This window comes from Pituophis catenifer, unplaced genomic scaffold (assembly GCF_029215685.1).
Source record: "Pituophis catenifer annectens isolate HBS135680 unplaced genomic scaffold, rPitCat1.0.hap2 SCAF_2, whole genome shotgun sequence".
Classification (NCBI taxonomy): Eukaryota; Metazoa; Chordata; class Lepidosauria; order Squamata; family Colubridae; genus Pituophis; species Pituophis catenifer.
This window is the reverse complement of record NW_027256882.1, coordinates 49,166,591-49,184,767: the sequence shown is the minus strand read 5'-3', so window position 1 is coordinate 49,184,767 and position 18,177 is coordinate 49,166,591. Positions and strand designations below refer to the sequence as shown.

At 38.1% G+C, this 18,177-nt stretch overlaps 1 protein-coding gene across 2 annotated transcripts in view; it reads right to left on the bottom strand.

The window, feature by feature from the left end:
- Positions 1–18,177, bottom strand: part of PTPRG (protein tyrosine phosphatase receptor type G) — a 759,142-nt gene that overhangs the window by 34,638 nt on the left and 706,327 nt on the right. For both annotated transcript variants that reach the window (XM_070936839.1, XM_070936840.1), the window contains one exon: positions 8,994–9,085. In XM_070936839.1, the coding sequence (XP_070792940.1) occupies positions 8,994–9,085 (92 nt within the window). The remainder of the gene's footprint in view (positions 1–8,993; positions 9,086–18,177) is intronic.

Below are 18,177 nucleotides of genomic sequence, written 5' to 3'. Positions count from 1 at the left end.
TGCTATTTTCTTCTACCAACATATCCTACGCATCATTGCTCTGAGTTTATAAAATTAGCTGTTTTGAAGCATCTAACATAGAAGAGAATATTTGTAGATCAGGGCTGAACTGTGGAATCTTTAGTGCTCTCTGAGCTTGACTGATTATATGCAGGCATTTCATTACCAAATTAGATAACATCTTCAGTGCTAGAAGGCAGTGGGGTTTGTTCCCTTTTTTGTATACTAGTGACTTGCCTTATCAGCGTTGGTGGGAGTGTTCTTGGTAGTTTCTTGATTAGGTTATTGTTTACTGTTTGACCATTTATCTGCGTTTGTAACAGACAAATCAGCCATCAACAGGCACATAAAGATAAACAACATCTACATACCATTAAAAAAAGATAATCACAAGCCAAAAAGGAAACAAAAAGACCAAGACATCTTCTCACCAGCAGTCAACACCCAGATGAGCAGAGATTAAGAGCAAGATTAACACAACACCAACAATTAAGAAGTAAAAAATATCCCAATCAAGAAACTGAAGTTAAAGATTGTTTGAGTTTGTGATTTGTTCACTTTAGATTTATCAGTAAGCCACATATTGTAGAAAAATAGGCTATCAATGATACCTAAAGTTTGAGAACTCCACATTCTAGTAGGCAGATCTGTTAGAAAAAGTCATCTCAGACAGATTTTGTTTTGTTTTGTTTATGTATGTTATAGAGCTTCTCAAATAAAATCTTAAGCAAATGTAAAGGGAATTGTTGCATGGAGGTAATTTATCTAACTGCTCCTTTAAAACCTTCTACTGTGTCAGGAAAAACGTGGTTCAAAAATCATAACTGTTTTAATTAGTCTTCTGACGAAATGAATGACATCCTATCACATCTAATAAAGAAACCTATTAGTTAGCTTGTATTTTATTTGGGCGAGTTGTTTCTTCCCAGGGATTCATTAGTATCACAATCAAGTCCTACCATAAAAATCCAAATGCTGAAACAAAAATAATGTTCATAAATATATAAGATCCAGATCTATTTTGGTATTTTCCTCGATACTGTGCTAATAAATCCTTCAGTTGTGTCATTATGAATATAATGTAACCCTATTGTAAAATTAGCTTTGAATGTCTTACTAAATATTAGCCCACATCATTCATGCATAGCAACTGTGGTTCTGCCATTTAATAATCAGTTTGACCAATTTGAGGAACAACTAAAGGCCCTTCTCCCTTATATATGAATGGACAGGTCACTATGTCCTGATGCTGAGTTGATGTACCTACTCCAGGGGGCTCAAATGTTGTGCTGCCTGTATCTCTTCAACTTCTTGTAGGAGAAAGGCCTGGGATATGAGGCTAGTAGGCTGTGCAGCTTGGAGTAAAACTTTTTTATTAGATCACTATAATGGACTGAAAGCTCTCTGGCTAAGTGTGGGATGCAATAAGAACTGAACAGTCTTCTGTGCTTGGGGTGGGTGGATGAGAATAAAGAGAGGGGACTGACTGTTTAATGAGGCCTGTGTGTCCGCGCTTTGGCAAAGCCTTGCCATGCATTCGCAAACAAAGGGAGAGGGAGAGGAAAGAATAGAAGTTAAAACTATTTTATGTATTTATGTTGATTGTGCCTTTATTATTTTTTTATAAATATCTCAATGTGGCAAACATATCTAATATTCCTTCCTCCTCCTATTTTCCCACCCTATGAGGTGAGGTGAGTGAGAGTGAGTGACTGGCCCACAGTCACTAAGTCACCCAGTTGGCCTTCATGCCTAAGGCGGGACTATAATTCACAGTCTTTTGATAATTGGCTCAAAATAACCCAGTCAGCTTTCCTGTCTAAGGTGGGACTAGAACTCATAATTTCTTGATTTCTAGCCTGATACATAGAATATAGAACATAGAATCATAGGGCTGTGTTCTATGTGTTAGGCTACAACGGGGCTAGAATGGGTCTTAAACCATTAGACCGAGCTAATTGGTGAAAAATTGTAGAATTGGAAACTACTACATTTTAAGCAACTAGTAAGACTACATTACCCATCCATCAATAGTTTTGGTGTTGCAGCCAATGTTTATAGGTGTTACGTGATAGCAATAGCACTAGCACTTACTTATATACCGCTTTACAGTGCTTACAGTACTCTATAAGCCAGGGGCGGGTTTCAAAACCCGTTGCTACTGGTTCGCTCGTGGGCGTGTGATGCTTCTGCGCATGCGCAGAAGCGTCCAGGTGGATGAGCGGAGCCTCCCGCTGCCGCCGCTACCAATTCGCCCAATACGGGGCAAACCGGTAGCAACCCACCACTGCTCTAAGCAGTTTACAGAGTCAGCATATTGCCCCCAACAATTTGGGTCCTCATTTTACCCACCTCGGAAGGATGGAAGGATGAGTCAACCTTGAGCCTGGTGAGATTGAACTGCCAAATTGCAGGCAACCGGCAGTCAGCAGGAGTAGCCTGCAGTACTGCACTCTAACCACTGCGCCACCATGATGGCATGCTTTGGCTGTGACTCAGGTAATGGGAAGGCTTATTTTTTTCAGCAGCCTGGGTTTTTGAGATCTTTTTCTTGGAGAATAGTAGATAAGCAATAAGTGTGCATCTTGAGATGTTCCCATGATATGACTGACTGGGTTTAGTTAGTTTAACTGGGTCTATGAGCCAAATTTGATCTTTTCAGAATCTTCTGGAATTCCAAAGTATACTCTTCCCCATTGATCAAGCTAAGTATCTTCTGGGAAGTGAGCTAATATGCCATTGGTATCATTGACTACCATGTGCTCTAGAGGAGTGTCTCTCAATCTTGACAACTTCATCTGCCAGAAGTTAGCTGGGGAATTCCAAGAGTTGAAAACTGAAAATTCACACATCTTAATATCGCTGAGGTTGAGCGACACTGCTGTAGAGGTCTCCAGTCTCTTCCTCCAAGAAGAGGCAGAACATAAAGGAAACGTATGAAATAATTAATCACAATTTCTTCCAACTAGGAAATAATCTAATATGCTGCCATGCCAACTACAACCATGGAGAGGTACATTAATTACTGATGTTGCACACAGGCTCACCTTTAAATTACAAGGAAAGCATACAATCAGTCTGTAAAGAAGAAATGGAATTCTTTCCTGAGCAAAGAGTATAATTTATGCTATGTGTTTGTTTAAAACATTATGTTTTAAATATTTTCCTCTCATGATAAGGAAGAGCGCTCAGAATATAGTTCAGGTCAATCAGGCTAGGTATTTGAACAATCACCATTTACTCTACAAGCAAATACAAGGAGATCATGGTTGACTGACACAAAATTTCTTGTAAATGTTTCTTCTAAAAAAAACAACAACCCAACAACAACTCCATTTCTGTTCCTTAAAGTTCAAGCCAACTTTATGCGGCCTAATTAATGTGATCCCCATTATATCTAAGTCCCATTATTTGCTGGTCTATGGCCCTTGCTCAGGGATGATGGAAGTTGTTTAAAATAATTAGCAAGACCTAAGTTTGGGAAAAGCCATTTAAGAAATTTCTTGCTGTTCAATTTGGGGGGGGGGAACAGGGGAGAAAAACTACTATCATTAGGAAATATTCTCAATGTTTAATGTGGATTTTAAAAATGAAATTGCTTTGTCTTTTTGGAGAGAAGGAACAGCAATACTGCTTTTCTTTTCTTACTTCTATGACTACCTCAGTAAAATGGTAACCAGGAGCTGTCTAAAATATAGCAATCTAACAAATGAAAAAAAATTAAAAGGGGTTTACACTGAGGATGGTTGTAATTAATAAACATTCAGCAAGGCTGCCATCCGGGCACAGCTTCTTTCCCCTAAGGGCATGAGACATTGGGTTTTTTTTTTGATTCACATATGTGTTTAATAGCTTAGGGGAAAGTGAATATATGATCCTGTCAGTGTTTGGTGTTTCTCTAGGTTGCATAGTCAAAATGATTATGAATTACAATGAGGACTCAGATTTTCAGCATAAATTCACATAGATGAAAGCGTACTTATAAGTTATTTAATTTTATGCTCTGAGATGAAGTAAATTTCCTCAGATGAAAGTAGGGCAGTTAAATTATTAGACAATTCTGCCTTTGTGGACTTACATTAATGTAATGTATTCTGGACATGTTAAAAATCCTCACAGGACTGATTTTTTTTTTAAAAAAAAAAGAAGTGCAGGATATTTCACAGTTTTAGATACACTGTCAAATTGCTTCCAGTGTGTCTGTATAACTAAATCAAATTAGGTTCACTCAGCTCAATGAAACAGCAGTACAGTTCCACAGAGAGATATTTAACTATCAATTTAAAACTACTGCAGGGTTATCACTAGCAAATAAGATTACTATAAGGAGCTGGCATTTGTTAAAATGTCATATGTACTTTACTTCCAGAATCAATATAGCAGGAAAGATTTTCTCATGTTCTCATGTTTTCCAAAGAGGGAGGAAAAAGAATCAGAAGTGATAGTGTTTTATTAACAGTAGGAGACCATCAAAAAGAAGAATTTTTAGAATGGTTTGGGGAAGGGGGGAAGTCCCTACCATAATAGGTGTAAGGAATGATGGGCAGGCATTGGGAAGCTGCATCAGCAAATCGCTTAGGAGGATGGACCTGGAAGATTTTTTTGGCTTGAGCAAGAAGCCCAGAAAAAGCATCAATTAGGCCCTTCCAACAGAATTTCCCCTTCTATATTATCCAAATATTTGTAGATACTGTACTTCATTCTGGATATTCTACTTGAATGATCTCTTTAGAAATTGCTATTTCATTAAAACTGGAAACATTCAGGGGAGATAGTAGATCTGTAGATAGTAGTAGAGGCAACAATCTCCTCTACAGTTTCTATGCAAGATGGGAGTGAATCTGAAAAAAAGGCACCTTTCTATTCATTTTGGTTGATCACCTCTTTCCAATTGATCACATGATGCCCTCAATGGGATGAAATATTCTAAGTATGGTCTGACCAACGCAGAAGAGAGAACAATGACTTAAAGTTCCTGATTTCAGTGTCTGCTCTAAACATGACTATATCTGGATCTATTCTTACATGTACAAGATCATTTCACTTAATTTCACTTATATTATATATTCCTAATCACTTTGCGTATGTGTGAGAGAGATTACGAACTTTTAGGGCACAGAAGTAAAGAGTTGAAGCCCAACAGGAATATTACTTATTAATGAATTGCCTACCACTTATTTCCAAAATGTTGTTTAATCAATTATTTAAATCACTATACTCCATTTCTTCCCTTAAAGGGAGAAATTGGTCAGTAGGCCCCAAAAAGTACAAAAACAAACGCACAAAGAAAAACTACAACACACTCACACATACGCACACCTTAGCCTAGCCCTAGATAATTATGGGTGAATCCAAAATCAGGCGCTCCCTTTTGGTAAGTGACAAGCCTGCTCTATTCCAGCTGTCTCTAACTTATCCTCTAGTCATACTGCATTATCTTGCCCATCAACATCAATGGCCTTGCTTGTTGGAGATGATTAAAGATCTAGTCCTATGTATTTAAGAAGACTGCTGCAGAAAGATGTTGTACAAGGTTTCTGCATTAAACAGTAGAAGGAAAAATTGTATGTTTTGACATTTTTCAGTTGGTTTACTTTTTATATAACAAGTTAGCATATGGAATAAAGAGCTGAATTAGACATTTATTCTCTAGTATTCTGCTTTTCTATATCTTGGTAGATGTTTAAAGATTAAAGATTTTACACATTAGTGTAAAGGTATTAAGTCTTTTGTCACAACAGCTGAAAAGCTCCTTTGACCTAAACCCTTTGAAAATGTAAGCTCATCTTGTTCATCTTTGATAACGTAACTTATGTACTTCAGAAAAATATGGGAAACAGAAACAACTTATAGTAAACATATAGTTCATTGCATAGGGACTGTCAAGTTGGAGATGGTTATTTATGCAATTTCCGACATTCTAGGGGTGAAGATTACATAATCTAAGGACCCTTAGTGGAGCAGCAGACTAAAGTGCTGTTAAGTAGCACTTAGCTGCCAGCTGCCTGCAATTACTGCAAGTTCAAATCTCACCAGGCTCAAGGTTGACTCAGCCTTCCATCCTTTCGAGGTAGGTAAAATGCGGACCCGGTTTGTGGGGGCAATAAGCTGACTTTGTATAAAAAGAACACCGCTTGGGGAAGGCGAAAGCCCTACTAAGCAGGTATATACAAAAGTATGAAGGCTATTGCTTAACGCATTGTAAGCCACCCTGAGTCTCCGGAGAAGGGCAGCATATAAATCCAACCAACCAACCAACCAACCAACCAACCAACCAACCAACCAATCAATAATATATATCTATGGAGATTCTCAGTCAGTCATCCAGGTCATGGTTGTCCCAAAGATGCTTTTTCAAGAGGCGACTGGACTTTCTTTGAAGACTTTTCGCTTCTCATCCAAGAAGCTTCTTCAGCTGAAGAAGCTTCTTGGATGAGAAGCGAAATATCTTCAAAGAAAAAAAAGGAAGACCAGTCGCCTCTTGAAAAAGCACCTTTGGGATTACATAATATGTACTATGCAATAAGAGGGTGAGAAGAATTTTATAGAGAAATGAAGGACATTAATACACTGCAGTAAATCGTTCCAGACAATTCTGATATATTTTACAGCTAACAGGACAACATACGTGAAGAAAAGCTATGTCAGATCATTACCCAGAAGACTTCTTTTGGAGACAATTTTACAGATTTTTTTATATTCATCTAAGCAAGATCAACTTTCAATAACAACATCCCAAGTGACTCCTCCATGCATATATGCTCTGGTGACCATTTTAAAGATAATCTATTGTGATCATGAATGTTGTAAAACTTTCATCATCTGAAGTGCTAATAGAAGTCATAAATTCATACAAACTTTGAATTTGTTCATCATTAAATGACACAATTGGATCATATAATTGGATCATATTTTGCACAGGTTCGCCTGGTGCACCAGTTATGCCCTTTCCTAGACAGGGATGCCCTCTGTACAGTCACCCAAGCTCTCGTTATCTCTCGTTTGGACTACTGCAATGTCCTCTACATGGGGCTGCCCTTGGGGTGTACACGGAGGCTCCAGCTGGTTCCGAATGCGGCCGCGTGGGTTGTTACGGGAGCTTCCTGTTACTCCCGTGTTACACCTCTCCTACGCGAGCTGCACTGGTTACCAGTGGTCCTTCGGATCCGCTTCAAGGTGCTGGTACTTACTTATAAAGCCCTACATGGCATGGGCCCGAGGTACCTGCAGGACCACCTTCTGCCTGCTTCCCACCACCCTGTGCGCTCACATAGGAGTGCCCTCCGGGTGCCATTGGCCAGACAATGTTGGCTGGTGGCGCCCAGGATGAGGGCGTTCTCTGTGGGCGCACCGACCCTCTGGAATGGGTTACCCACGGGGCTTCGGACGGCCCCCGACCTCCGCTCTTTCCACCGTGACCTGAAGACATGGCTTTTCCAACAAATTTGCTGATCTGATGGGTGATTTTTAATTGGGAGATTTTAATTGATTATTTTAGTAGCTATTTTTATTGTTTTCATTGTTTTAATTTCTGTGAGCCGCCCCGAGTCCTTTGGGAGAAGGGCGGCATATCAGTATAAGAAATAAATAAATAAATAAATAAATAAATAAATAAATAAATAAATAAATAAATAAATAAATAAATAAATAAATAAATAAATATTTCTAAGGATTTTTCAAAAGAGTCAAAGAGATTTTTCACAGAGTTTTCACAGTTATTCATTTGTAACTTGGAGTAGATCATCTTTTCCCAACCTGACATTCTTCAGATGTGTTGGAATTCAGCTCCCATAATTCCCTGACCACCATGTCAGACCAGAACTGGATGAACCATTAGCAACTTTCCATTATCCAACTTTCTATTATCTCTGACCAGTATTGATCAATTAATCTAGTAATTGCAAAACTCACATCACTGAATTCTTTACCCAATATAGTACATTATATGCAAAAAGAAAACAAACGACATAGTCTTATTACAATACCCTTTACAACCTGTCAGAGAAAAACCATGACATTCCAAAATCGCTTTGAAGTATACATTAGGCTTCCTTTTTAAAGGAATTAAAAAGTATACAACAATAATCAAACCTTCCCATCAGTGGAATTCAGCTCACATTCACACAAAAAAATCATTGTATGTAGACTTATTTTAAGCCATTGATAATAAAAGAATGAACAAACTGTGAAAGGATAAAACATGCATTTAATTCCTAAATAAAAATGAGACCCAAATCTGTTTATACCCAAGTAGAATAATCCTAAATATGTTCTTAGCATTGAGCTAAAACTGACAGAAATCCAAAAAGATTTACAATATTAAACAGCTATAATTCTGCTCACCCCAAATAAAGCTACTTCACTTGGTTATATAAAAAGATGTTTGCTAATTCATTTTTTTTTAAAAGCTGGGATCTGATGACCTACCTATGTGGCAGTATCCTGGCAAATAGAATTATGTATCCAAGAGCTTGCTTTTCCTAAACCAAAAAGCTATATCCATATATATCAAAATCCATATATATATTGAGCTGGAAGAACTGGCAGTGAATTAAACATGTTTTTCTTCTAAGTATAAACACACAAGATTATGCTGCCCATTTACCTCTAGTAGACATTGCTGAACATTTAAGATGAAGATTTTGAACTTCAGTAGAAAAGGCAAATGGAATTAAAGACTCATTCAGGACAAGATACTGGAGTCAGAAAAGACAAATTCTATATGACATCTAGAGGTTTCCTTTGTGAAACCATCAAGAGGGTTTCATCCAAAGAAAGAAAAGTTAAACTCCATACAAAGTAATTAAACAATTACTGTACAGAAACAGGACAATAAACCACAAGAGGCTTAAACCATAGGAAGAAATCATAGGACTGTGAAGAGCAACTGATTTTAATTGTACCCAAAACTAGGATCAATTGTTAAGCAAATTCAGACGGTTGCATCTATGATCAAACCAAGGCATGAATGAATGAGACAAGGCCTTTCTTACCTGGGATGGGAATAATGGGGACGGTTTCGTTTGGTACCACCCGAGGAGAACTGCTGTCTTCTACATAGAAATGAGCTGTCTGGAAACATTTTCTGCAAATGGAAGAGAAATAGCATCACTATCTTTAGGGTTTCAGGATACTTTTGTACAGGTCAAACATTTCAACAGGCCAGTTGAGCAAGTCCAGTTCAGACTCTGCCTTCTCCCCTAATGCCGATGGTTGTTGTTGGCTATTTAAAGAAAAAGTTATGATGCTAGGAACCTCCAATGGGAAAGAGCTGTTCATTAATTTAGGAGCACAGTATCTTATCTATTATGAAATTATTAAAATAGGTTGTCCAAAAAGTTTAGCAGCAGTGAGGTTGGGGTTTGTTCAGATTGTACTTAAAATAAACTTCCAAGCTCTGCAATAGCTCCTCAAAAGGGAATTTTAAGAGGGACAACCACAACCCTGTGGGAAATATTCCAACTTAACATCAAGGAAAGAGCATCTATAATCTACACCTGGGATCTTCCTTCCTTCAGAAAGTTGCAAACTTTCCAAAACCTAACACAACTTTGCCTCATCTCTCTCCCGGTGCCCGTCGTCTTCTTCTTCTTCTATGCCGTACTTTCTCTGAAAACAAGACCCAAACCATGCCCAGAAAATCCAAATCCGCAAGAGTCCCTAACCCTGAAAAACGATTCGGAAGGCAACGCCGATGGCCGCACCCCAGCACACGCCCGCCAAGGAGCCCAAACCTGAATGAACGAATGGAGTCCATCTGCCCAAGGCTTTTCGGTGCAGTCTTTTACCTGTACTTAATGCAAAGCAGGGAGCATAAGCTGGTCATCATGGAGAAGGCACTGAGAAGGAGAGCATCCAGCGTTCCACTGAGCCTCTGCATGGTGAAGCTCAGCAAGACACGGTTTTCCAGCAGCAGCGTCACTGCTTGGTGCTGCCTTAATGAGCTGCTTGCAGCTGGAAGTGAATATTTAATGAGCCTTGCTCAGCATGAGCTGCTCTTGTGACGGGGAGAAAAGAGGGCTACTCTCAGCTGTTAGGAGCTCTTTGCCAAATCCTAGATAGAGCAGAGATCCCCTCTTCCTGGCCAGCTTGAAAACAAACAAACAAACAAACAAACAAAAAATGACTTCTGCACTTCTGGGCAAAAAGCTTGCAACATCGCCTGGGTTTAAGTTTTCCTGAAAAGCACAGGGCTTGCTTTTTGCTGGTAAAATGTTTGCAAAAGCATTCTCTTGCCGGCTAGCTCAGTTTCTGGAATTAGGGCCAAGCAGAACAGCCCACTACCAACCCATCCACTCTGCTGACACGCTCAAAGCCATTTCTATAGCCATTGTTTGCAGCCAGAGTTACATAGTAGAGCACTTTGAAAAGAAAGAAAGGGGGAAAAAAACAACAACAACACCCCACAATACAACTCGGCAGCAAATTTCAAAGGCCAAGGGAAATACTTAGAAGAGTTTGTGTGAGTCTGAACTGCGCTGACATCAAAACTTAAGGCTGTCAGATCAAGATGTGGGCCTTGTGGAATTCTGGTAGCATCGTTTGGTTAACTTGAGCCCCTCTCTCACGCCATGTCTTTACTTGGCTGACTGCCCCCCATCTTCAGCTCTGAGTCAAGTGCAGGCATCTCCTGTACAGCTTTGCCCATGTGAAGAAAAAGTGCATATGAAGAGCTGCGGGGACTGGAGCCTTAATATCCAAAGTTAATTTTGAAAAAGGAAGAGAGTGCAGTCTTTTTCATTCCTTGCTCCTAAAGCCATGCACTATGAATTAAGCAAGAAAAAGGTTTTCCAAAGCTACTTTCATCTCCAATTAATTTTATGGTGATAATGGAATTAAAGTGCATTACTAAACAAATTAAGGACTAGTTATTGTGGTCAGCTGAACTTCAATTTTTTTTTAAAAAAAACTTGTTTATATATCAAATTTGAAAACTACCCACCCATCTCCGTCATAGGGCAACTCTGGGCAGTGTACAATGAAAACATGAAAAGCATACAATCATATCCAAATGATTTATTATTTATATTTTAAGCCATTGAAACAGCCAATTATGCCATTAAAACAAGAATAAAATAATTAAAATTGAAAGCTGAAAAAGAGAGGGAGGGCTTTCAAGGCACTAACCAATCTCACAGCTGCATGCTCCTTATCCATCAGGTAGGTAGGTCTCTCTCTCTCTCTCTCTCTCTCTCTCTCTCTCTCTCTCTCTCTCTCTCTCTCCTATCCTATCCTATCCTATCATCTTATCTTATCTATCTATCTATCTATCTATCTATCTATCTATCTATCTATCTATCTATCTCTATATATCATCTCTCTCTCTCTAACCTATCCTATCTTATCTTATTTTATCTATCCTATCTTATCTATCTATCTATCTCTATCTATATATCATCTCTCTCTCTCTAACCTATCTTATCTATCTATCTATCTATCTATCTATCTATCTATCATCTATCTATCTATCTCTATCTATATATCATCTTTCTCTAACCTATCCTATCTTATTTTATCTATCCTATCTTATCTATCTATCTATCTATCTATCATCTATCTATCTATCTATCTATCTATCTATCTATCTATCTATCTATCTATCTATCATCTCTCTCTCCAACCTATCTTATCTTATCTTATCTTATCTTATCTTATCTTATCTTATCTTATCTTATCTTATCTTATCTATTTACCTATCTATCTATCTATCTATCTATCTATCTATCTATCATCTCTCTCTCTAACCTATCCTATCTTATTTTATCTATCCTATCCTATCTTATCTATCTATCTATCTATCTATCTATCTATCTATCTATCTCCTTCTTTCTTTCACACACACACACACACACATACTATATATATATATATATTAACTCTCTCCCCCCACCACCTTCCTCCCTATCTCCTAGCCAGCTTTCAATGAGTTTTGGATAGCACAGTTATATGTGCTATGTCTGTCATAACAACACTCTTGTAATAAAGATTGGGTAGAAATGACTATGCCACCCGTTTTGAAAGATGGCTGTGTATGGAGTGATATCCAGGTTTCCCAGGTTAACAATTGATGCTCTATTCATTACAGCACACAGACTTCCAGGACTATTATAATAGGGACATCTGGCAATTCCTATTGCTGTGCACTTATGGCACTAGATAAATAATGAAAACAACTGCTACCACCTCTTCTGAGCTGCTGAATCAATATGCAGCCACTGGAGGGTTTTACTCAAACCAAACCATTGCTTCCATTTTTTGGCAAATATATTTTCTGGTTGTGTAACCTATAGAACCAAGCCTTCTTATAGAAATGAGTTTCTCTTTCTTGAACAGCTTGACTGCTCTTTTTTCTCCCTCCTGCCGAAAGAAGTACTTGGCTTCTATTTGGTCTGCCTTTATTTTAGACTCAACACCCTGGGGGTGCAAAGGGGCATAAATCAGTCACAGTAAAGGAAAGGTTATGAATATGGATCAGGCAGAAGGCGCCGGTGTTTCATGCATTCTGGAGTTTCTCTTCTGAGTGAAGAAAATCCATAGAGGATAGCTTTAAGTATTATTATTATTTTCTTCCAGTGGAGAGAGAGAAAAGAAAAAAGAGAGCTGCACAGTTCCCTTTCCTAAAGTATTCTGTGTAAAAATAATTATGTTTACCAAACAGAAGGCAACTCTGTATAGATTTACACTGAACAAGGATAAATATAATTTAATAAACAGAAGGTACATTAGAGCAGCCTGGGTTAGTTCTCTGCTCTCAGAAAACCATCCTACATTCTAACCCAGTGCAATATGCTACAACTAAGTTTGATTGTGGGTTTACAGGAAGATAGGATTCTGATATATATATATATATATATATATATATATATACACATACATACATACATACATATATGTATATATACATAATATATATATATATACATACATACATACATATATGTATATATACATAATATATATATATATTATTAGAATAATAAGAAAAGCAAAGTTTATCTGCCACAGAGGTAGTAAATGGCTCTTAACATTGGATGTCTTGGAGAACAAAGGGTGTGAGAGAATACCTGCACGTTTGAGAGAGCAACTTTGATTTTAGGTTGGTATAAAATATTAAAACATTCCTATCTTTATTAGATACTTTTTTCATTAGAATTGATATCCAGATGATCTCTAGGGCCAATGGGCAGTTTGCAAGTGATCCTGGAATGGCTACAAGGATTCGGTTTTTAGCTTCGATCGGTAGCTTTAACCAAGGTGCTCACACGGTATATTTAGTAAAAACCTAATTGCTCTAATTGCTTCAGGCCATCAATTCTCAGCAGGCACCCAGCAATGCCCAGCAGATCTGGAGCTAACAGTGGTTAGTGTTCCATGTACATAATTTGCTGTGTAAGTCTAAATAACATTTTATACACTTACTTTGCCTAAGGTTGCAAACGATGGTTCACAGTTTCTTCACTACAGTTATTAAAATGGTAGATAAAGATAAAAGATAGGGAAGACCATAGAAATACAAGAAGCTGCTGGGCACTGCATCAGAATTTTGGCCGAGAATTGTCAATTCTGACTGAGGGCGCAATGCTGGGTAAAAATCTTCCCTACCCCTGCTTGGAGATGTACAGAACTGATCCTGGGCCCCAAGAATAATGGGTAAAGAGCAGTGGTGGGTTTCAAATTTTTTTACTACCAGTTCTGTGGGTGTGGCTTGGTGGGCGTGGCAGGGGAAGGATACTGTAAAATCTCCATTCCCACCCCATTCCGGGGGAAGGATACTGCAAAATCCCCATTTCCTCCTGATGAGCTGGGACTTGGGAGGCAGAGAATAGATGGGGGCGGGGCCAGTCAGAATTTTTACTACCGGTTTTCCGAACTACTCAAAATTTCCGCTACCGGTTCTCCAGAACTGGTCAGAACCTGCTGAAACCCACCTCTGGTAAAGAGCCTGAGCTCTGTGGATTTCTAGCCACGGTATGGCAAATGACTGCTATTATATACTGCTGGAAAAATGTTTCGGAAATAATTTTTTTAATGGTGAATAATAACTATAACATTTGAATTCTCTGGTTGCACAGCTAGGGCTTAGTCTATATGGGGAGAAAAAAACTCCAAGTTTAGGGTTGTAATGTGCAATGTATTTGAATGCCTCTCTGCATTATATTTCTGTTGCTTTAAACAAAGGCAGCTTCCTCTCTGTTGGCAGATCGTTATGCCCATTCTACACACCTACGCAACTGGTTATGGCACAAATAGCTTCCTAACGTTCTGGAGAACAGAGCTTTATCACAAAATCAAAGGAATAATCAGGTTGTCAAACAGATCTGGTTTGTAATAACAAAGACTGGGGGGAAAATGGTTTTGCATCAAACATATAGTTTCTGATTTACTATTGCCAAAAACTATAAGGAAGAACATTCTACCCTGGAGTTTCAAAGTACAGAACCTTATGTATTAGCTACTGTTTATGTCAAATACCAAGCTGCCAGGTGAAACTTCATTGATATTCATTGATGTAGATCCAAGAAAGAGAAGCAGGAAGAAACGATGCATATCTAGCTATCCACATCACTGTACACAATATTATGAAAAGGGACAAAAAGGAGTAAGAGTAAAGTAATAAAGGCGGGATAAAAATCTAAAAACTAACTAACTGGTCAAATAAATTAAGGATATAAAATATGAAAAACAAGAGGAAATTTATACACCAACACCATTCACTATGCCTGTCCATTCTTTTCTATCTTCAAAAGGACAAACATTAATGTATACACTATATTGAAAGATACGTTCATTTGCCGCATGTATAATACACTATCTTAGTGATTTTGGATTTGTTACATAAGACGGCATCAATTCAATATTTGTAAAATAAATCTAGTTTTACATATTTAGAGAAACTAATTTGCAATGACTTTGCCAGTTTCAAATGCGGCTGCATTATGGAGCATTCGTACATTTCAGATTCTACGTTCTTGTATTATGTATTGAATTTATTTAATCTTCTTAAAAAGCTGTTTTGAGAGTAATTTGAAAAGCAGCAACCGATTTTTTATCGCCAAGGATACCAGATTATGGAAGCCTTGTTACAAAGTTACACAACTGAAGAAACATTTTTTGGATTTTATAATTACAGTGGCATTCTACATTTCCAGAATAATTCATAAAGCCCACATATTTTCTATGAATCATTGAGAACTCTGTTGTCTTTGAAAGAAAACAGTGTGTTCCCTGAAGCAGACCCATCATTCTCTTTCCATCACCATCCCTATCTCCATATGCTTATTTCTGGCTGACTTTCCTTAGGGAATAGTAACTTTGGGAGATCTCAGACATCAGGCAGGGTTACACTGCGCACAGAAGCAAAAGAATATACTCATATATGTACATGCCAACAGGACATCACTTTGAGATTTAAACCCCTGGAACAGGGATGAGAGGGATGAACACAAAACAGAGTCATTGCCTAGAAGAAAATTGATTTTAAAAAATTGTCAGGTAATTGCTCAGGAACGGTTGTGACTTTGATGGATCTACAATTCTTTAAAAATCAAGAAGCATGCTTCTTTAGTCAGAATAGTTAAAAAATCTTTTTAGAAAGATGACAAGCTCTTGCTTGTTTTGCATGTCATTGAACTTCAGCTTTGGTATTCAAATGTTTTTAAGTAAGCTACATTAAGGAATCATTCCTAAATATAAGATCTCCTTCACACATTTGGAAAATCAGAATGGTGATTCATCTGCACATCTGTTTTTTAATTACATACTTTGTTGTGCAAAGCTGTGTGTGAGTGTGCTTTGGTATCACGTGATTGAGGAGCTCAATAATTGTGTCTTGCATTTTTCTGTTGATATTATGCAGTCAAGAGTCATTTTTCTTTTCCCCTGGAAAAAACAGCAAAGATTGGAGGTAATGTTGCATTTAGTTTTCTGCCTCCCTCAAACTAGTAGCTATTGGCTTCAATGCCAAACAGGCTGGCCTCATTTGAGGAAAAAGAGATGGAATTTGTACCTGAATTTAACCTTGCAATGTCCGAAACAAATGAATCTACTAGGTACAGTGAGGGTTTTTTCAAATTCCCTATCATTTGAAATGCTGTAGCCTGAGCACTGTATAACGCAGATCAAAAGGGCGGATTTAATATCTTTGAAAGCTGTGAAGCAATATCTCGTGTCTCTGAAGTAGTTGAAGATTGTTGAAGAGATTTATCAAAATAATTGAAGAGCTTTCTGTTTCAGAATTTTCTGGAAAATTTAGTCCCAGCATAGTCTTGAGAGTTAAAGAAATCTTGAGATTCATACAGAAGAGGTTGGAATTCCTTTGCAAAGAAAGAAGACAGCTTTGGGATTTACAGGACCTGCTTTCTTGTCCTTGAGTTCCTACAGTTGTACAAAAAAACTGGTAGTCCGAAAAGTATCAGTGATACTTTTTGTGTTCTGATTTTATTGAGGGCATCAAAAATCGTATCTAGAAAAACTGCATTCCAAAGGAAGGAAATATATACAAGAAGTTAAAGGGGTGGACAATCTAGTGGTTAAAACACCAAGTTAGAAGCCAGGAAACTACAAGTTCTAGTCCTGTCTTAACCATGAAAGCTGGCTGGGTGACTTTGAGCCAGTCACTCTTTCTCAGCCCAACTCACCCTACAGGGTTGTTGTTATGGAAAAAATAGGAAGAAGGAGTAATAGAGATGTTTGTCAGCTTGAGTTATTTATAAAAATAAATAATGAGCCGAGGTGGCGCAGTGGTTAGAGTGCAGTACTGCAGCTACTTCAGCTGACTGCTAGTTCAGCAGATCAGCGGATCAAATCTCACCGGCTCAAGGTAGTGAGCCTGTAGTACAGAGGATTAAAGCACTGTTATTAACTACTGCAAGTTCAAATCTCCCCAGGCTCAAGGTTGACTCAGCCTTCCATCCTTTCTAAGGTAGGTGAAATGAGGACCCAGATTGTGGGGGCAATAAACTGACTTTGTATAAATATACAAATGTATGAAGGCTATTGCTTAACACATTGTAAGCTGCCCTGAGTCTCCGGAGAAGGGCGGCATATAAATTAAAAGCAAAAAAAAAAAAAGGTTGACTCAGCCTTCCATCCTTCCGAGGTGGGTAAAATGACCCAGATTGTTGGGGGCAATATGCTACTTAGTATACTGTCTTTGGTGTAAGCCGCCCAGAGTCCTCGGAGAGTGGGCGGCACAGAAATACGAATAATAAAATAAATAATAAATAAATAAATGCAGGATAAAAATAAAATAATAAAAATAAGTAGGAGGCAAAAGATGTAATAGCCCAGATATTTTCAGGTGGACAATCCAAGTGCCTCGGTGCAAAAAAACATTTCTGCGATGTTGTGTGGAGCTTAAATTTAGAAACCAAGAGAAACGTGAGAGAGAAAACTAAGCCAGTAGCATTCTTTAAAGTCACACAATTAAAGATATCAAGGTGGAGTTACAGCAAAAAGAATAAGTGAGGAGTTAGTGGTCCTTGGAACTCAGATACAGGAAGACAAAGAACAGTGTCTCTCTCTTCTCTCCTGTTTATCTATTTAAATCTTGAAATTAATTGCCTGCAGTGCAGCACTTCATTATCGTATATGCTGCTGATGACATAATACATACTTGTCCCCCCTGTCTAGTAAACAACCTTGCAGTTAAAAAAAATTGCTCTTCTTCAGTTCTATCAAAGCTGGCAGCAGATCTTCAGGAAACCTCCTCCACCAAAAAGCATGAATGATGTGTATCAACTACAATCCACCATCAAGCAAAAATGTTAATTTGAGGCGAGAAATGGCTGGGGGATGGTGCCTAAAGATGACACTTGCTTACCACTGAAAAGCATTTGATAGGATTTATAGGTCACTGATTTTTATGAGCAAATCGTGTGGGTTCTCGTAATTATGAAGCCAGCAGAGAGAAAACTCCCATGAACAAATAATCTGCTGAAAAGGAATGCCTGGGTGACACTAGGCTCATCTGGGACAGCATCTGTCTTTCCCATTCATACAGGATAGAATGGGGCAAAAAAGTAACTCTCTAGACAACTTCTGCTTCAAGGATTCCATTTAAAGTTTCCCAAGATGGCGAATGATCCAGCGAATAGTAGAACAGGAAAGCGGCTTTAGCTGTGAATGATTTCTTAGAACAAAGAACTATAAAGTACATATAAACTCTTTCGAGTTTAT